Below are 22,046 nucleotides of genomic sequence, written 5' to 3'. Positions count from 1 at the left end.
TTTAGACATTCAACATACATATTTTAAACATCAAAGAGTAATTTGGACATTTGATTTACAGTACTGTGCAAAAGTCTTAGGCATGTTAATGACCGGTATGATCTGATCTCACCATCATCACCAAACTGAGACAGACTAAATCCAGAAGAACTGCGGGAACATCTCCAAGATGCTTGAAGAAACCTTCCTGTAAAGCTACCTGAAAAACTATGCGCAAGTGTACCTGGACAAAAGCCGCTTTAAACGCAAAGGGTGTGCTAAAAGTCCATGAAAATGAAAACTAAACTGACAGTTTGTGACAGTTATATTAATTATATTATTATTAATAATATATAATTTTAAGTCATTCTGTCCCCTGATTGAGAACCACAGAAGTAAAAAATAAAACGTTAAAGTAAGTAACATCAGCAAAAATAAAACGTTAAAGTAAGTAACATCAGCAAAAATAAATAAATAAATAAATAAATGACATCCAAACATCCAAAGTGTAGAAAATACTTATTTTGGCCACTTCACTTTTAATCAGTCTAAGGAAGATAATATTTTGCATACGACTTTCTCTTCTTTTACCATGTAGGCTAATAGTAACTAACTTACGCTCGGAGTCTTGGTCCATGGTGGTGTCTCATACGTTTTCTTCTAGGAAATAAAACAAAGGTAAAGGTAAAGCTAATGCACCTAGTCGGAATGTCAACAATTGTCGGAGACAGCTTTTATAACACATGGTTAAAGATTACCTTATGCGGTAAAGGAAGTGGCATGTGGAAAAATTACTTTGACGCACTTTTTAGCATTGAAGTAGCCTAACTTCACATAACATACAGTCACACAAAACAAAACTGTACACAGGAGGTCTTTGAACTGTACCCACTTGAAACGTAGGCTACACAAAACGACAACGAAATTCACCGAGAATCTCACCTGGCTTTTCAGGGACGCGTTTTGAAGCAACCTGAACGGGATTGTTACATTTTAAGTCACTTTATTATCGTCACGGTCTGCTTTTTAGATCCGAAAAACGCACAACGTTACATGAACTCGACATGCACTCGACATGAACTCGACATGAACCCACCGGTCTGAGTTATTAGCCCCGCCCATCATATTTTGCCCCGTACACTGAAGAACCATTGCCAAAATTCGCCATCATCTCTACGATCAACTTAGCTCACGATGCTTTAGAGAAACACAGCCCTGGACAGCGTTCACAATATCATTCGTATTACTATGTATTAACTAGCAAAATAAATAGACATGAAATATTGATTTTTAGTTTGAATAATTGTATTATCTTATAATATTAGCCTAACTCTAAATCCTGTATTTGATAAACTAATTTTTAAGGCCTCTAATAGATCAAAATAATCAAATCAAAGCCTGTTGCACTTGCACATAATCAACTACATTTATGTCCTCCAGGTGATGGTTGGAGGTAAGTAAAAGGCATTTTAGTGTAATTCTAAAAATGTACACGTTCAGGTTGTGGTACAGGTCTTTTCGAAGTGATTTTTTAAAATTATTTACATAAACTTAACTGTTAGAATATATTTTATATTGTTAAATAATATTTCAAGAAGAAGATTGGACTGAAGTAATTAGTTAGGCTACTTGATGTTCCATAGGCATATACGTTTTTTTTGTGTGTTAAAATGTAAATATCAAATGTTAAAACAGACTCGATTATCGTAGTATTGCATTGAATTAAATTTATACTTAAAACTACTGTACAGAGCTTTGATCATAAGGATTTAAACGTCATCTTATTTTGACATATTATTATGAGATATAAATTGACATAAAAAAATCACAAGTGTGAGCTCCATATTCTCACTATAATACTAGGCCATAAAAGCCTAATATATCTATGATACAAAATGTAAAACACATTTGCAAAATTGTTTTAGATTTTATTTTATATTCTATCTAAAGGTCCAATAAACTCTTCAATTAAACCAATATGTCAGGGTTTACAGGGTTCAAATTAACATTTTTATCATAGTCAGTCTTAGTAACTGCGGTGAGGCGCTGCTTCTAATCTGCACAGAAAATAAGAAAGCCACAAATATGACCAATTAATTTTTTTTTTGTGCTTACCATTGTACAGTTATAGTATCAGATGGTACTGACTGATTGCCATATTAATAAATGGTAAATGATGGTACTTCAAGGAATACCATGGTATTACCATGAAACATGTAATAGCCTACCATGTTCAAAAATGTTATTAAAAAATACATAATCTTTTGATTCGTATAAACATGATCAAGAGTTTTAAAACACAGGCACACCATATAAATAAATCCAGTTCAAAACGTCCTCCTGAATTATAGATGAAGGCAGTATGACGAGTCCTGTGTGGGCTGGATGGCCTCAGGTAGGACGCCCTGCGAGGTGGCCACCATCCTGATGCTGTTGCAGTGGGTCAGTTTCCTCTCATACTGAAGCAGTTTCCTCCAGAACCCCGCGTTCGGGCGGATGAAGGGCCGCGCAGCCACAACCCGCTGATGAGCCTGAAGCAGTGTGACTCCCTCAAACCTCATGAGATACGCCATGATGAGAGACGGAGACCTGCTTCTACCGGCCGAGCAGAACACCAGCGAGCTTCCAGTGTGGTTCTGCTGGATCCGCTCAGCCACGCTGTCAAAGTACTGGTCCAGAGGGGCGTGAGGACGGTCCTCCACTGGCACGCACATGCATTTCACCCCCTCATACTCGGGGCAGGGATATTCAGCGCAGGCGTTCACCAGCAAAGTGACCCCTCTGTGGTCCAGCGCTGACTGATTCAGGGCCTGCACTCCACTCAGGTACAGACTGGGGGTGATCTGAGAGATCATCACTGGGACTGTAAGGGATAATTAATGCATAAAAAGGGAGACAAAATATTATATATTAAATATTATTTACATGTCTCTAATGAAATATTATATAGGCTACTGTATATAAATATTCTATTACATATTTCTAGAACTAATCTGAAATACATATAAGAATATATCTCATACAAACCATCGTGATCATTCAACGCCCCAGCAATGATATGATTTCAAATATTTCTACCATGCTCTTCCTACAAAAGAAACTTTTTCAACAACAATATTTTAGGTTAAACTTATTAGGAATGAGTCAATATTAACTAATAATAATTTTTATGATAAATAGCAGATAAATCCTACAATATTTAGTTTAATTTAATTAAAAATGAAACACTAAAAACTAAAATCTAGTTATAAATGCTACTAAATGCTAGTAACTTAAAGCATCGCAATCTATACAGTATAAAATATATTTCGATGTTGAGATTTACATATAACAGATTACATAAAACAGTGCTATTAAACATTTTAAACTTCATGTGAGAGAAGGTAATCTAAATTTAATAATAGGAGAAATGCACAATTAAAATAAAATGTATAGGTATACAAGTATACTTAAAGTGTGTAGACTGTAGATGCTGTAACTGGTCACCATTTCAAGTTTTTTTAACAAATGTTAATCATAGTAACTTTTTTTTGCAATAATATAAAAAGAAAAGTATATTTTTCATTCAATATTCCATATCTATAAATTAATGAGCTCATACAAATGCATGAAATATAAAGACTTTGAAAAGTGAAGCTTTAAAAGTTTTAAATGTCCCAGAACCACAGGGGGCCACGAGGGGTGCAAGAGGATACATGGAAATTAAAAGAGAAAGTAAAGATTTTGTTAAAAAAAAAAGAAAGAAAAAAAAGGAAAAAAGATTTTTAAGAAAGTTAACATGCACATTCAAGACATTAACAAAATAAGTTGAACATAATAATTTTGTTTACATAATCACATATAAATGGGTTTTTATAAAATATATAGCTGTCTTTATATTTTAGGAAGGTGGTCCCTCACAAGGGGATCATCATATTTGGAGCTCCTTAGCATTAAAATATAGGAAAAACCTTGAAGTATACACTATAGCATGTCACACTGAAGGACACTGCTGTCAGTACAGTAAAATCATATTAACTATCCAACAGACTGCTACTGTAGCGAGCAACAAATAGCCTGCATTTATTGATGTGCATAAGTGACAGCAGATCATTTTAACCATGGAGAACTGTAGTTAAAGTAACCGTGGTATTTTGGTGCGAACCATGGTTTTGATACCATGGTTTCACTACAGTTATATTGTAGTAATACTATAGTAAAATTGTAGTTTTCCATGACTGCAGTAACCATGGTTTTTGGTATTTTTTAAAAACCATGGTTTTGATTCCATGGTTCTACTACAGTTATAATGTAGTAATACTACAGTAAAACCATAGTAACCATGACTGTAGTAACCATGGTTTTCGGAGCAAACCATGGTTTTAAAACCATGGATCACATACCATAAATTGGTTGTATTACAACAGTGTAAACATGGTTTTACTAAATTATCTTGAATTACATTTAAGCCAGTTACAAAATAACAACAGAAAGAAGTTACCATTCTATGATACAAATTTTATTACAGAAATTACATAATCTGAAAGAAAATATAAACTTGCATTCTCACATGTGACATAAAACAATAAACTACAAAGTTATACAAAATTATTGGTGATAAAGTGGTGCTGTGCAATGGTTAAAAAAAATCAGTTGCTAATTTACAAATAAAAAAATAGCAATTTGTTCCACTGTAATAATGATTTATATACAAAAACAACATTGTACAAATAAACATGACTTAGAGCTCCTTTAAATACACAGCATCTACCTCCTCTAAAATGTCTATAACCTGTAAACACGAGTCCAACACAAGCATGTTTGCAATTTATACTGTACATACATTAACAGGATTACAACAACATTACTTAACAACAACAATAAATACTATAAATTCAGAAGAAATGAGCAGTTCTTTGAAGAATGTTTTAAATGATATCCACTCACAAGAGATGAAGACATGGTGTCTCCTCATGGGGGATGAAAATTCTAGGTGAAAAGGTTTTTGTTCAATAACAGGTGATGCAGCATCCATGCCAGTAGTTGTCAGTATGAAGTCGGTCATCTATAGACCAGTAGGTTACAGTCCAGCTTTGGTTTGGTTCTGTCTCGACCTTCAGCCCAAATGGGCACAGGAGCTAAATTGAGAAGAATACACACCACATTAACACACGGCTTGCTGGAATACTCAACTCTACTATCGGGTAGCAGAGTAATAATGTCCAAGTGCAATAATGTCCATTCAGGCAGTGTTTTCATAAATAACCAATACATTATTAGGGCTCCAAAAGCCGAGGAGAAAGAATGTACATTATATGATCAGCTGAGTGTATTCTCTTTTACTTATACTCTTGAAAGGTTAAACAGAACAAAAAGTACTAGTCTCATATAAGACTAGTAAATATAAATATAAATATAAATATAGCTGCAAGCAGCAATTACCGGGGCCAAGCAGAATAAGACGACAAGACATTTCGACATGTTTGAAAGTGTCAGACCAACTGCAACAATGAGCAATTAAAGACATTTAAAGAGGATTTTAGGCAAAATGGCTGAAAAATCATATAAAAAGTAATTCAGAATATGATTTAATGGATTATCACTTTCGACCAATAGGTGGCGCAGTTACAAAACTGATGTGATGTGGTCAGAGTGAAGTGACAATGACACATACAAAGTTTGGTGTCAATATGTCAAGGCATTGCAGAGATAAAGCCTGAATAATGCTTTTAGCATCATGCCTCAAATTTGCTGCTGCGCTATACGAAAACGGTTTCGTCAATCGGCACGAAATCCATAACTTTCAGTCGGCACAGTCTGGAGATGATATGATTCGATTTTGGTGAAAATCGGACAAACGGTGTAGGAGGAGTTCGAAAAAGTAGGTTTTGAATGAAAATAGCATTTTATTTCACAAAACTGTATTGAAGTCAATGGGAATTTCATGTTTTGTTCTATTATAGCGCCACCAAGAGGCTCAGTCCCACAATTTTTTTTACGTGTCTTCAGAGTGAGCCCATACATATGTGTGTCAGTTTTGGTGAAAATATCTCAATTCGCTTCAGAGTTATAGGCATTTATATGAAAAAACACGTAAAAAATGACTGACACATGACTTTGTTTGGAATTTACTACCCCTAAACATCAATATTTTCGCATTTGGGCATTGGCGTTTAGCTATCGACCTATGTTTCCAAACTTCTGACGGTGGTTTCGTCTCGATCGGACTAGCGGTTTCGAAGATATAGCCAAATGTTTTTTAAGCGCTAAATCACAACGCTACACAAACCGTAAGGCGAAACCTAGCATGTTTGGTATCGTAGGACTCGGCAACGTTTCAGGAGTCTAATTAGATGAGTCTCGTGAAAATAAGTTGACCCCACCCAAAGTTATAAGCGTTTGAAAAAAAAAATTCACCACTAGGTGGCGCTGTTTCGAAACTTCTCAGGCTCATTCAGGGAATTGTGCCGATGACCCATACCACGTTTCGTAACAATCCGTTCATGCTTTCATAAAATACAGCATTTTAGCACATAATTCAAAATGGCCGACAGCCAAAATGGCCGATATGGTAAAATTGGATATCTGTCGACTCGGCATGTTGCCCTGAATCTAACGAGACCAATTTTTAGATTTTTGGACAAACTGTTCAGAAGTTATAAGCAAAAATAGCCATTTTTCATATCTCCGGACCAGTAGGTGGTGCTGTGCCGAAACGCAGCATGTAGCCTCAGGACATGCTTGTGATGACATGTACCAATTTTGGTCTGAATCCGATAAAGCGTTGCGGAGATACAGCCCTACGACTGTTTTCGCAAGCGCTACGTAAAATTTGTTCGAGCGTTATTCGAAAACGGTTTGACGAATCAATTTGAATTCCATAACTTTTTGTCAGCACTACCTGAAGATGATCTGGTTCAATTTTCGTGCAAATCGGACAAACCGTCTAGGACGAGTTCGAAAAAGTAGCTTTTTCAGGTCATTCAAAATGGCGGCCATATTTATATGCCGCAAAATGACATCATAGGGTGCACTCGAATCGACAACAGCTCAGGAATCAGAGAAAAAAAGAATTTTGTTGATTGGCCTTACTGTTCAAAAGTTATTAGCAAAATAAAAGTGAAATTTTGGACAGGTGGTGGCGCTAGAGGGAATGACTTAGAAACACCAAAATTGGTGCATTTAATGTTGGGACTGTCCTCTATCAGAATGTCAAATCAAAACAACTTTCCCGCAATCGGTTCTATGGGCTGCCATAGACGCCCAGTCGGAAGAAACGGAAGAATAAATATAGCTGCAAGCAGCAATTATTGGGGCCAAGCGCAAGCAGATGACAGGATATGCCAACATGGCTGAAGGTGTCAGACCAACTGCAACAATGAGCAATTAAAGACATTTAGAGAGGATTTTAGGCGAAATGGCTGAAAAATCATATAAAAAGTAATTCAGAATATGATTTAATGGATTATCACTTTCGACCAATAGGTGGAGCAGTTACAAAACTGATGTGATGTGGTCAGAGTGAAGTGACAATGACACATACAAAGTTTGGTGTCAATATTTCAAGGGATTGCAGAGATAAAGCCTGAATAGTGCTTTTGGCATCATGCCTCAACTTTGCTGCTGCGCTATACGAAAACGGTTTCGTCTATCGACACGAAATCCATAACTTTTAGTCGGCACAGTCTGGAGATGATACGATTCGATTTTGGTGAAAATCGGACAAACAGTCTAGGAGGAGTTCGAAAAAGTAGGTTTTGAATGAAAATCAAGATGGCGAACAGTAAGTTTGGCCAAATAAGGAAAACTTGGTATCTATGTTCTCGGCTTGACCCAGGGAATCTATTAAGACGAGTGGCATTTCAATAGCCAGATTTATTCAAAAGTTATTAGCCTTTTTGGAAATTTTGTTATAACTTTTGACCACTAGGTGGCGCTGTCTCGAAATATTTTGGGTACCTTCAGGGGATGGAGCTGATGGCACATTCTGAGTTTCGTAATATTACACCAATGCATTTGTTTAGTATAGCATTTTATTTCACAAAACTGTATTGAAGTCAATGGGAATTTCATGTTTTGTTCTGTTATAGCGCCACCAAGAGGCTCAGTCACACCATTTTTTTTATGTGTCCTCAGAGTGAGCCCATACATATGTGTGTCAATTTTGGTGAAGATATCTCAATTTGCTTCGGAGTTATAGACATTTATATGAAAAAACACGTAAAAAATGACTGACACATGACTTTGATTGAAATTTACTACCCCTAAACATCAATATTTTTGCATTTGGGCATTGGTGTATAGCTATCGACCTATGTTTCCAAACTTCTGAAGGTGGTTTCGTCTCGATCGGACTAGCGGTTTCAAAGATATAGCCAAATGTTTTTTAAGCGCTAAATCACAACGCTATACAAACCGTAAGGCGAAACCTAGCATGTGTGGTATCGTAGGACTCGGCAAGGTTTCAGGAGTCTAATTAGATGAGTCTCGTGAAAATAAGTCGACCACACCCAAAGTTATTAGCATTTGAAAAAAAAAATTCACCACTAGGTGGCGCTGTTCCGAAACTTCTCAGGCTCCTTCAAGACATCGTGCTGATGACCCATACCAAGTTTCGTAACAATCCGTTCATGCGTTCTTAAAATACAGCATTTTAGCACATAATTCAAAATGGCCGACAGCCAAAATGGCCGATATGGTAACACTGGACATCAGTCGACTCGGCATGTTGCCCTGAATCTAACAAGACCAATTTTATGATTTTTGGACAAACTGTTCAGAAGTTATAAGCAAAAATAGCCATTTTTCATATCTCCGGACCAGTAGGTGGCGCTGCGCCGAAACGCAGCATGTAGCCTCAGGTCATGCTTGTGATGACTTGTACCAATTTTGGTCTGAATCCGATAAAGCGTTGCAGAGATACAGCCCTACGACTGTTTTTGCAAGCGCTACGTAAAATTTGTTCGAGCGTTATTCGAAAACGGTTTCACGAATCAATTTGAATTCCATAACTTTTTGTCAGCACTACCTGAAGATGATCTGGTTCAATTTTCGTGCAAATCGGACAAACCGTCTAGGACGAGTTCGAAAAAGTAGCTTTTTCAGCACATTCAAAATGGCGGCCATATTTATATGCCGGAAAATGACGTCATACGGTGCAATCGAATCGGCATGAGCTCAGGAATCAGAGAAAAAAAGATTTTTGTTGATTGGCCTTACGGTTCAAAAGTTATTAGCAAAATAAAAGTGAAAGTTTGGACAGGTGGTGGCGCTAGAGGGAATGACTTAGAAACACCAAAATTGGTGTATTTAATGTTGGGACTGTCCTCTATCAGAATGTCAAACCAAAACAACTTTCCCGCAATCGGTTCTATGGGCTGCCATAGACTCCCAGTTGGAAGAAGGAAGAATAATAATAAATATAGCTGCAAGCAGCAATTATCGGGGCCAAGCGCAAGCAGATGACAGGATATGCCAACATGGCTGAAGGTGTCAGACCAACTGCAACAATGAGCAATTAAAGACATTTAGAGAGGATTTTAGGCGAAATGGCTGAAAAATCATATAAAAAGTAATTCAGAATATGATTTAATGGATTATCACTTTCGACCAATAGGTGGAACAGTTACAAAACTGATGTGATGTGGTCAGAGTGAAGTGACAATGACACATACAAAGTTTGGTGTCAATATTTCAAGGGATTGCAGAGATAAAGCCTGAATAGTGCTTTTGGCATCATGCCTCAACTTTGCTGCTGCGCTATACGACAACGGTTTCGTCTATCGACACGAAATCCATAAGTTTTAGTCGGCACAGTCTGGAGATGATACGATTCGATTTTGGTGAAAATCGGACAAACGGTCTAGGAGGAGTTCGAAAAAGTAGGTTTTGAATGAAAATCAAGATGGCGGACAGGAAGTTTGGCCAAATAAGGAAAACTTGGTATCTATGTTCTCGGCTTGACCCAGGGAATCTATTAAGACCAGTGGCATTTCAATAGCCAGATTTATTCAAAAGTTATTAGCCTTTTTGGAAATTTTGTTATAACTTTTGACCACTAGGTGGCGCTGTCTCGAAATATTTTGGGTACCTTTAGGGGATGGAGCTGATGGCACATTCTGAGTTTCGTAATATTACACCAATGCATTTGTTTAGTATAGCATTTTATTTCACAAAACTGTATTGAAGTCAATGGGAATTTCATGTTTTGTTCTGTTATAGCGCCACCAAGAGGCTCAGTCACACCATTTTTTTAATGTGTCCTCAGAGTGAGCCCATGCATATTTGTGTCAATTTTGGTGAAAATATCTCAATTCGCTTCGGAGTTATAGACATTTATATGAAAAAACACGTAAAAAATGACTGACACATGACTTTGTTTGGAATTTACTACCCCTAAACATCAATATTTTCGCATTTGGGCATTGGCATATAGCTATCGACCTATGTTTCCAAACTTCTGAAGGTGGTTTCGTCTCGATCGGACAAGCGGTTTCAAAGATATAGCCAAATGTTTTTTAAGCGCTAAATCACAACGCTACACAAACCATAAGGCGAAACCTAACATGTTTGGTATCGTTGGACTCGGCAACGATTCAGGAGTCTAAAGAGATGAGTCCTGTGAAAATAAGTTGACCACACCCAAAGTTAGAAGCATTTGGAAGCATTTGGGGAAAAAAATTCACCACTAGATGGCACTGTTTCGAAACTTCTCAGGCTCCTTCAGGACATCGTGCTGATGACCCATACCGAGTTTCGTAACAATAGGTTCATGCATTCCTAAAATACAGCATTTTAGCACATAATTCAAAATGGCCGACAGCCAAAATGGCTGATCTGGGAAAATTGGATATCAGTCGACTCAGCATGATGCCCTGAATCTAACAAGACCACTTTTATGATTTTTGGACAAACCATTCAGAAGTTATAAGCAAAAACAGCCATTTTTCATATCTCTGGACCAGTAGGTGGCACTGCGCCGAAACGCAGCATGTAGGCTCAGGTCATGCCTGTGATGAGATGTACCAAGTTTGGTCTGAATACGATAAACCGTTGCGGAGATACAGCCCTACGACTGTTTTCACAAGCGATACGTAAAATTTGTTTGCGCGGTATTCGAGAACGGTTTGATGAATCAACACGAATTCCATAACTTTTTGTCGGCATGGTCTGAAGATGATCTGATTCAATTTTCGTGGAAATTGGACCAACGGCCTAGGAGGAGTTAGAAAAAGTAGGTTTTTCGGAAAATTCAAAATGGCGTAAAAAATTTTATGACGAAAAATGACGTCATATGGTGCATTCGAATCGTCATGAGCTCAGAAATCAGAGGAAAAAAGAATTTTGTTTATAGCCCTTGTGGTTCAAAAGTTATTAGCATAAACATGAGTGCAACTTTGGACAGTTGGTGGCGCTAGAGGGAAAGACTTTGACACACCAAAATTGGTGTATTTAATGTTGGGACTGTCCTCTATTAGAATGTCAAATCATTACAACTTTCCCGCGATTGGTTCTATGGGCTGCCATAGACTCCCAGTCGGAAGAAGGAAGAATAATAATAATAAATATAGCTGCAAGCAGCCATTACCGGGGCCAAGCAGAATAAGACGACAAGACATGGCTGAAGGTGTCAGATCAACTGCAACAATGAGCAATTACAGACATTTAAAGAGGATTTTAGACGAAATGGCTGAAAAATCATAGAAACAGTAATTAAAAATATAATTTAATTGATTATCACTTTCGACAAGTAGGTGGCGCAGTTACAAAACTGATGTGGTCAGAGTGAAGTGACAATGTCACATACAAAGTTTGTTGTCAATATGTCAAGGCATTGCAGAGATAAAGCCTGAATAGTGCTATTGGCATCATGCCTCAACTTTGCTGCTGCGCTATACGAAAATGGTTTCGTCTATCGACAAGAAATCCATAACTTTTAGTCGGCACGGTCTGGAGATGATACGATTAGATCTTGGTGAAAATCGGACAAACGGTCTAGGAGGAGTTTGAAAAAGTAGGTTTTGACTGAAAATCAAGATGGCGGACAGGAAGTTTGGCCAAATAAGGAAAACTTGGTATCTATGTTCTCGGCTTGACCCAAGGAATCTATTAAGCATTTCAATAGCCAGATTTATTCAAAAGTTATTAGCCTTTTTGGAAATTTTGTTACAACTTTTGACCACTAGGTGGCGCTGTCTCGAAATATTTTGGGTACCTTCAGGGGATGGTGCTGATGACACAATCTGAGTTTCGTAATATTAAACCAATGCATTTGTTTAGTATAGCATTTTATTTCACAAAATTGTATGGAAGTCAATGGGAATTTCATGTTTTGTTCTATTATAGCGCCACCAAGAGGCTCAGTCCCACCATTTTTTGTATGTGTCCTCAGAGTGAGCCCATACATATGTGTGTCGATTTTGGTGAAAATATCTCAATTATCTTCGGAGTTATAGACATTTATATGAAAAAACACGTAAAAAATGACTGACACATGACTTTAATTGGAATTTACTACCTCTAGACATCAATATTTTCGCATTTGGGCTTTAACGTTTAGTTAACAAGCTATGATTCCAAACTTCTGACGGTGGTTTCGTCTCGATCGGACAAACGGTTTCGAAGATATCGCCTAATGTTTTTTAAGGGCTAAATCACAACGCTACACAAACCGTAAGGCGAAACCTAGCATATTTGGTATCGTTGGACTCGGCAAGGATTCAGGAGTCTAATGAGATGAGTTTGGTGAAAATAAGTCGACCACACCCAAAGTTATAAGCATTTGAAAAATAAAATTCACCACTAGGTGGCGCTGTTTCAAAACTTCTCACGCTCCTTCAGAACATCGTGCTGATGACCCATACCGAGTTTCGTAACAATCCGTTCATGCGTTCTTAAAATACAGCATTTTAGCACAAAATTCAAAATGGCCGAAAGTCAAAACGGCCGATATGGTAAAATTTGATATCAGTCGACTCGGCATGTTGCCCTGAATCTAACGAGACCAATTTTATGATTTTTGGACAAAATGTTCAGAAGTTATAAGCAAAAATAGCCATTTTTCATATCTCCGGACCAGTAGGTGGCGCTGCGCCGAAACGCAGCATGTAGCCTCAGGTCATGCTTGTGATGACATGTACCAATTTTGGTCTGAATCCGATAAAGCGTTGCGGAGATACAGCCCTACGACTGTTTTCGCAAGCGCTACGTAAAATGTGTTCGAGCGTTATTCGAAAACGGTTTGACGAATCAATTTGAATTCCATAACTTTTTGTCAGCACTGCCTGAAGATGATCTGGTTCAATTTTCGTGCAAATCGGACAAACCGTCTAGGACGAGTTCGAAAAAGTAGCTTTTTCAGCCCATTAAAAATGGCGGCCATATTTATAAGCCGGAAAATGACGTCATAGGGTGCAATCGAATCGGCATGAGCTCGGGAATCAGAGGAAAAAAGAATTTTGTTGATTGGCCAAACGGTTCAAAAGTTATTAGCAAAATAAAAGTGAAATTTTGGACAGGTGGTGGCGCTAGAGGGATTGGTTTTAAGACACCAAATTTGGTATGGTGACTTTTTGGACTGTCCTCTATCATTGTGCCAAATTTCATAACTTTCCCGCAATCGGTTCTATGGGCTGCCATAGACTCCCATGGCGGAAGAAGAATAATAATAATAAATATAGCTGCAAGCAGCAATTACCGGGGCCAAGCAGAATAAGACGACAAGACATTTCGACATGTTTGAAAGTGTCAGACCAACTGCAACAATGAGCAATTAAAGACATTTAAAGAGGATTTTAGGCAAAATGGCTGAAAAATCATAGAAACAATAATTAAAAATATGATGTAATGGATTATCACTTTCGACCAATAGGTGGTGCAGTTACAAAACTGATGTGATGTGGTCAGAGTGAAGTGACAATGACACATGCAAAGTTTGGTGTCAATATGTCAAGGCATTGCAGACATAAAGCCTGAATAATGCTTTTAGCATCATGCCTCAAATTTGCTGCTGCGCTATACGAAAACGGTTTCGTCAATCGACACGAAATCCATAACTTTCAGTCGGCACGGTCTGGAGATGATATGATTCGATTTTGGTGAAAATCGGACAAACGGTGTAGGAGGAGTTCGAAAAAGTAGGTTTTTAATGAAAATAGCATTTTATTTCACAAAACTGTATTGAAGTCAATGGGAATTTTATGTTTTGTTCTATTATAGCGCCACCAAGAGGCTCAGTCTCACAATTTTTTTTACGTGTCCTCAGAGTGAGCCCATACATATGTGTGTCAGTTTTGGTGAAAAAATCTCAATTTGCTTCAGAGTTATAGGCATTTATATGAAAAAACACGTAAAAAATGACTGACACATGACTTTGTTTGGAATTTACTACCCCTAAACATCAATATTTTCGCATTTGGGCATTGGCGTATAGCTATCGACCTATGTTTCCAAACTTCTGACGGTGGTTTCGTCTCGATCGGACTAGCGGTTTCGAAGATATAGCCAAATGTTTTTTAAGCGCTAAATCACAACGCTACACAAACCGTAAGGCAAAACCTAGCATGTTTGGTATCGTAGGACTCGGCAAGGTTTCAGGAGTCTAATTAGATGAGTCTCGTGAAAATAAGTTGACCACACCCAAAGTTATAAGCATTTGAAAAAAAAAATTCACCACTAGGTGGCGCTGTTTCGAAACTTCTCACGCTCCTTCAGGACAACGTGCTGATGACCCATACCAAGTTTCGTAACAATTCGTTCATGCATTCTTAAAATACAGTATTTTAGCACAAAATTCAAAATGGCCGACAGTCAAAAGGGCCGATATGGTAAAACTGGATATCATACGAATCGGCATATTGCCCTGAATGTAACGATACCAATTTTATGATTTTTGGACAAACTGTTCAGAAGTTATAAGCAAAAATAGCCATTTTTCATATCTCCGGACCAGTAGGTGGCGCTGCGCCGAAACGCAGCATGTAGCCTCAGGTCATGCTTGTGAGTACATGTACCAAGTTTGGTCTGAATACGATAAACCGTTGCGGAGATACAGCCTTACGACTGTTTTTGCTAGAGCTACGTAAAATGTATTCGTGCGTTTATCGAAAACGGTTTGACGAATCAATTTGAATTCCATAACTTTTGGTCAACACTGCCTGAAGATGATCTGGTTCAATTTTCGTGCAAATCGGACAAACCGTCTAGGACGAGTTCGAAAAAGTAGCTTTTTCAGAAAATTAAAAATGGCGGCCATATTTATATGACGGAAAATGACATCATAGGGTGCAATCGAATCGGCATGAGCTCAGAAATAAGAGGAAAAAAGAATTTTGTTGATTGGCCTTACGGTTCAAAAGTTATTAGCAAAATAAAAGTGAAACTTTGGACAGGTGGTGGCGCTAGAGGGAATGACTTAGAAACACAAAAATTGGTGTATTTAATGTTGGGACTGTCCTCTATCAGAATGTCAAACCAAAACAACTTTCCCGCAATCGGTTCTATGGGCTGCCATAGACGCCCAGTCGGAAGAAGAATAATAATAATAAATATAGCTGCAAGCAGCAATTACCGGGGCCAAGCGCAAGTAGATGACAGGATATGCCAACATGGCTGAAGGTGTCAGACCAACTGCAACAATGAGCAATTAAAGACATTTAAAGAGGATTTTAGACGAAATGGCTGAAAAATCATAGAAACAGTCAATAAAAATATGATTTAATGCATTATCACTTTCGACCAATAGGTGGCGCAGTTACAAAACTGATGTGATGTGGTCAGAGTGAAGTGACAATGACAAGCCGTAAAAAGTTTGGTGTCAATATTTCAAGGGATTGCAGAGATAAAGCCTGAATAGTGCTATTAGCATCATGCCTCAACTTTGCTGCTGCGCTATACGAAAACGGTTTGGTCTATCCACACGAAATCCATAACTTTTAGTCGGCACGGTCTGGAGATGATACGATTCGATTTTGGTGAAAATCGGACAAACGGTCTAGGAGGAGTTTGAAAAAGTAGGTTTTGAATGAAAATCAAGATGGCGGACAGGAAGTTTGGCCAAATAAGGTAAACTTGGTATCTATGTTCTCGGCTTGACCCAAGGAATCTATTAAGACCAGTGGCATTTCAGTAGCCAGATTTATTCAAAAGTTATTAGCCTTTTTGGAAATGTCGTTATAACTTTTGACCACTAGGTGACGCTGTTTCGAAACTTCTCACGCTCCTTCAGAACATCGTGCTGATGACCCATACCAAGTTTCGTAACAATCCGTTCATGCGTTCTTAAAATACAGCATTTTAGCACAAAATTCAAAATGGCCGACAGTCAAAATGGCCGATATGGTAAAATTTGATATCAGTCGACTCGGCATGTTGCCCTGAATCTAACGAGACCAATTTTATGATTTTTGGACAAATTGTTCAGAAGTTATAAGCAAAAATAGCCATTTTTCATATCTCCGGACCAGTAGGTGGCGCTGCGCCGAAACGCAGCATGTAGCCTCAGGTCATGCTTGTGATGACATGTACCAAGTTTGGTCTGAATACGATAAACCGTTGCAGAGATACAGCCTTACGACTGTTTTTGCAGGTGCTACGTAAAATTTGTTCGAGCGTTTATCGGAAACGGTTTGACGAATCAATTTGAATTCCATAACTTTTTGTCAGCACTGCCTGAAGATGATCTGGTTCAATTTTCGTGCAAATCGGACAAACCGTCTAGGACGAGTTCGAAAAAGTAGCTTTTTCAGCACATTCAAAATGGCGGCCATATTTATAAGCCGGAAAATGACGTCATAGGGTGCAATCGAATCAGCATGAGCTCAGGAATCAGATGAAAAAAGAATTTTGTTGATTGGCCTTACGCTTCAAAAGTTATTAGCAAAATAAAAGTGAAAATTTGGACAGGTGGTGGCGCTAGAGGGATTGGTTTTAAGACACCAAATTTGGTATGGTGACTTTTTGGACTGTCCTCTATCATTGTGCCAAATTTCATAACTTTCCCGCAAGCGGTTCTATGGGCTGCCATAGACTCCCATGGCGGAAGAAGAAGAAGAAGAATAATAATAATAATAATAATAATAATAAGAACCGGAACAAAAACAATAGGTGCCTCCGCACCTTCGGTGCTTGGCCCCTAATAATAATAATAATAAGAACCGGAACAAACACAATAGGTGCCTCCGCACCTTCGGTGCTTGGCCCCTAAATAGCTGCAAGCAGCCATTACCGGGGCCAAGCAGAATAAGACGACAAGACATGGCTGAAGGTGTCAGATCAACTGCAACAATGAGCAATTACAGACATTTAAAGAGGATTTTAGACGAAATGGCTGAAAAATCATAGAAACAGTAATTAAAAATATAATTTAATTGATTATCACTTTCGACAAGTAGGTGGCGCAGTTACAAAACTGATGTGGTCAGAGTGAAGTGACAATGTCACATACAAAGTTTGTTGTCAATATGTCAAGGCATTGCAGAGATAAAGCCTGAATAGTGCTATTGGCATCATGCCTCAACTTTGCTGCTGCGCTATACGAAAATGGTTTCGTCTATCGACAAGAAATCCATAACTATTAGTCGGCACGGTCTGGAGATGATACGATTAGATTTTGGTGAAAATCGGACAAACGGTCTAGGAGGAGTTTGAAAAAGTAGGTTTTGACTGAAAATCAAGATGGCGGACAGGAAGTTTGGCCAAATAAGGAAAACTTGGTATCTATGTTCTCGGCTTGACCCAAGGAATCTATTAAGACCCGTGGCATTTCAATAGCCAGATTTATTCAAAAGTTATTAGCCTTTTTGGAAATTTTGTTATAACTTTTGACCACTAGGTGGCGCTGTCTTGAAATATTTTGGTTGCCTTCAGGGGATGGTGCTGATGACACAATCTGAGTTTCGTAATATTACACCAATGCATTTGTTTAGTATAGCATTTTATTTCACAAAACTGTATTGAAGTCAATGGGAATTTCATATTTTGTTCAATTATAGCGCCACCAAGAGGCTCAGTCCCACAATTTTTTTTACGTGTCCTCAGAGTGAGCCCATACATATGTGTGTCAATTTTGGTGAAAATATCTCAATTCACTTCGGAGTTATAGACATTTATATGAAAAAACACGAAAAAAATGACTGACACATGACTTTGATTGGAAATTAGTACCCCTAAACATCAATATTTTCGCATTTGGGCATTGGCATATAGCTATCGACCTATGTTTCCAAACTTCTGACGGTGGTTTCGTCTCGATCGGACTAGCGGTTTCAAAGATATAGCCAAATGTTTTTTAAGCGCTAAATCACAACGCTACACAAACCGTAAGGCGAAACCTAGCATGTTTGGTATCGTAGGACTCGGCAACGATTCAGGAGTCTAAAAAGATGAGTTTCGTGAAAATAAGTTGACCACACCCAAAGTTATAAGCATTTGAAAAAAAAAATTCACCACTAGGTGGCGCTGTTTCGAAACTTCTCAGGCTCATTCAGGGCATTGTGCTGATGACCCATACCACGTTTCGTAACAATCCGTTCATGCGGTCATAAAATACAGAATTTTAGCACAAAATTCAAAATGGCCGACAGCCAAAATGACCGATATGGTCAAATTGGACATCAGTCGACTCGGCATGTTGCCCTGAATCTAACGAGACCAATTTTATGATTTTTGGACAAACTGTTCAGAAGTTATAAGCAAAAATAGCCATTTTTCATATCTCCGGACCAGTAGGTGGCGCTGCGCCGAAACGCAGCATGTAGCCTCAGGTCATGCTTGTGAGTACATGTACCAAGTTTGGTCTGAATACGATAAACCTTTGCGGAGATACAGCCTTACGACTGTTTTTGCTAGCGCTACGTAAAATGTATTCGTGCGTTTATCGAAAACGGTTTGACGAATCAATTTGAATTCCATAACTTTTGGTCAACACTGCCTGAAGATGATCTGGTTCAATTTTCGTGCAAATCGGACAAACCGTCTAGGACGAGTTCGAAAAAGTAGCTTTTTCAGAAAATTAAAAATGGCGGCCATATTTATATGACGGAAAATGACGTCATAGGGTGCAATCGAATCGGCATGAGCTCAGAAATAAGAAGAAAAAAGAATTTTGTTGATTGGCCTTACGGTTCAAAAGTTATTAGCAAAATAATAGTGAAACTTTGGACAGGTGGTGGCGCTAGAGGGAATGACTTAGAAACACAAAAATTGGTGTATTTAATGTTGGGACTGTCCTCTATCAGAATGTCAAACCAAAACAACTTTCCCGCAATCGGTTCTATGGGCTGCCATAGACGCCCAGTCGGAAGAAGAATAATAATAATAAGAACCGGAACAAACACAATAGGTGCCTCCGCACCTTCGGTGCTTGGCCCCTAATAATAAATATAGCTGCAAGCAGCAATTATCGGGGCCAAGCGCAAGCAGATGACAGGATATGCCAACATGGCTGAAGGTGTCAGACCATCTGCAACAATGAGCAATTAAATACATTTAAAGAGGATTTTAGGCGAAATGGCTGAAAAATCATATAAAAAGTCATTCAAAATATGATTTGATGGATTATCACTTTCGACCAATAGGTGGCGCAGTTACAAATGTGATGTGATGTGGTCAGAGTGAAGTGACAATGACACATACAAAGTTTGGTGTCAATATGTCAAGGCATTGCAGAGATAAAGCCTGAATAGTGCTTTTAGCATCATGCCTCAAGTTTGCTGCTACGCTATACGAAAACGGTTTCGTCTATAGACACGAAATCCATAACTTTTAGTCAGCACAGTCTGGAGATGATACGATTCGATTTTGGTGAAAATCGGACAAACGGTCTAGGAGGAGTTCGAAAAAGTAGGTTTTGAATGAAAATCAAGATGGCGGACAGGAAGTTTGGCCAAATAAGGAAAACTTGGTATCTATGTTCTCGGCTTGACCCAAGGAATCTATTAAGACCAGTGGCATTTCAGTAGCCAGATTTATTCAAAAGTTATTAGCCTTTTTGGAAATGTTTTTATAACTTTTGACCACTAGGTGGCACTGTCTTGAAATATTTTGGGTACCTTCAGGGAATGGTGCTGATGGCACATTTTGAGTTTTGTAATATTACACCAATGCATTTGTTTAGTATAGCATTTTATTTCATAAAACTGTATTGAAGTCAATGGGAATTTCATGTTTTGTTCTATTATAGCGCTACCAAGAGGCTGAGTCCCACCATTTTTTTTACATGTCCTCAGAGTGAGCTCGTACATATGTGTGTCGATTTTGGTGAAAATATATCAATTCGCTTCGGAGTTATAGACATTTATATGAAAAAACACGTAAAAAATGACTGACACATGACTTTGATTGGAATTTACTACCCCTAAACATCAATATTTTCGCATTTGGGCATTGGCGTATAGCTATCGACCTATGTTTCCAAACTTCTGAAGGTGGTTTCGTCTCGATCGGACTAGCGGTTTCGAAGATATAGCCAAATGTTTTTTAAGCGCTAAATCACAACGCTACACAAACCGTAAGGCAAAACCTAGCATGTTTGGTATCGTGGGACTCGGCAACGATTCAGGACTCTAATGAGATGAGTCTCGTGAAAATAAGTCGACCACACCCAAAGTTATAAGCATTTGGAAGCATTTGGGAAAAAAAATTCACCACTGGGTGGCACTGTTTCGAAACTTCTCAGGCTCCTTCAGGGCATCGTGCTGATGATCCATTCCGAGTTTTGTAACGATACGTTCACGCGTTCATAAAATACAGCATTTTAGCACATAATTCAAAATGGCCGACAGCCAAAATGGCTGATCGGGGAAAATTGGATATCAGTCGACTCAGCATGATGCCCTGAATCTAACGAGACCACTTTTATGATTTTTGGACAAACCATTCAGAAGTTATAAGCAAAAATAGCCATTTTTCATATCTCCGGACCAGTAGGTGGCACTGTGCCGAAACGCAGCATGTTGCCTCAGGTCATGCTTGTGATGAGATGTACCAAGTTTGGTCTTAATATGATAAAGTGTTGAGGAGATACTGGCTTGTGTCTGTTTTCGCAAGCGCTACGTAAAATTTGTTTGCGCGGTATTCGAGAACGGTTTGATGAATCAACACGAATTCCATAACTTTTTGTCGGCATGGTCTGAAGATGATCTGATTCAATTTTCGTGGAAATTGGAGCAACGGCCTAGGAGGAGTTTGAAAAAGTAGGTTTTTCGGAAAATTCAAAATGGCGGAAAAATTATTATGACGAAAAATGACGTCATAGGGTGCAATCGAATCGCCCTGAGCTCAGAAATCAGAGGAAAAAAGAATTTTGTTTCTAGCCCTTGTGGTTCAAAAGTTATTAGCATAAACATGAGTGAAACTTTGGACAGTTGGTGGCGCTAGAGGGAATGACTTAGACACACCAAAATTGGTGTATTTAATGTTGGGACTGTCCTCTATCAGAATGTCAAACCATTACAACTTTCCCGCGATCGGTTCTATGGGCTGCCATAGACTCCCAGTCGGAAGAAGGAAGAATAATAATAATAATAATAATAAATATAGCTGCAAGCAGCAATTATCGGGGCCAAGCGCAAGCAGATGACAGGATATGCCAACATGGCTGAAGGTGTCAGACCAACTGCAACAATGTGCAATTAAAGACATTTAGAGAGGATTTTTGGCGAAATGGCTGAAAAATCATATAAAAAGTAATTCAGAATATGATTTAATGGATTATCACTTTCGACCAATAGGTGGAGCAATTACAAAACTGATGTGATGTGGTCAGAGTGAAGTGACAATGACACATACAAAGTTTGGTGTCAATATTTCAAGGGATTGCAGAGATAAAGCCTGAATAGTGCTTTTGGCATCATGCCTCAACTTTGCTGCTGCGCTATACGAAAACGGTTTCGTCTGTCGACACGAAATCCATAACTTTTAGTCGGCACAGTCTGGAGATGATACGATTCGATTTTGGTGAAAATCGGACAAACAGTCTAGGAGGAGTTCGAAAAAGTAGGTTTTGACTGAAAATCAAGATGGCGGACAGGAAGTTTGGCCAAATAAGGAAAACTTGGTATCTATGTTCTCGGCTTGACCCAGGGAATCTA

The 22,046-nt window shown here is 38.4% G+C and overlaps 2 protein-coding genes across 7 annotated transcripts in view; both read right to left on the bottom strand.

The window, feature by feature from the left end:
* The window catches only part of LOC311291573 (NACHT, LRR and PYD domains-containing protein 1 homolog), a 29,991-nt gene extending 28,910 nt beyond the window's left edge, over positions 1 to 1,081 (bottom strand). For 5 of the 6 annotated variants that reach the window (XM_084410651.1, XM_084410648.1, XM_084410646.1 and 2 more), the window contains exons 1-2: positions 922 to 1,081; positions 598 to 639 (exon numbers count right to left, since the gene is read on the bottom strand). In XM_084410651.1, the coding sequence (XP_084266777.1) occupies positions 598 to 616 (19 nt within the window). In that variant the 5' untranslated portion in view covers positions 617 to 639; positions 922 to 1,081. The remainder of the gene's footprint in view (positions 1 to 597; positions 640 to 921) is intronic. The other variant, XM_084410647.1, reaches the window with a different exon arrangement.
* A 1,166-nt stretch (positions 1,082 to 2,247) lies between these two features.
* On the bottom strand, positions 2,248 to 2,834 carry LOC311291628 (dual specificity protein phosphatase 14-like; the record flags this gene model as incomplete). The annotated part of the gene is made up of 1 exon (XM_084410778.1): positions 2,248 to 2,834. One exon carries the CDS (start codon positions 2,832 to 2,834, stop codon positions 2,325 to 2,327), a length of 510 nt encoding a protein of 169 aa, XP_084266904.1. The 3' UTR covers positions 2,248 to 2,324.
* Between the last annotated feature and the right edge of the window lie 19,212 nt (positions 2,835 to 22,046).

Source organism: Rutilus rutilus, assembly GCF_951802725.1.
Source record: "Rutilus rutilus genome assembly, chromosome: 6".
Classification (NCBI taxonomy): Eukaryota; Metazoa; Chordata; class Actinopteri; order Cypriniformes; family Leuciscidae; genus Rutilus; species Rutilus rutilus.
This window is presented reverse-complemented; position numbering and strand designations above follow the sequence as displayed.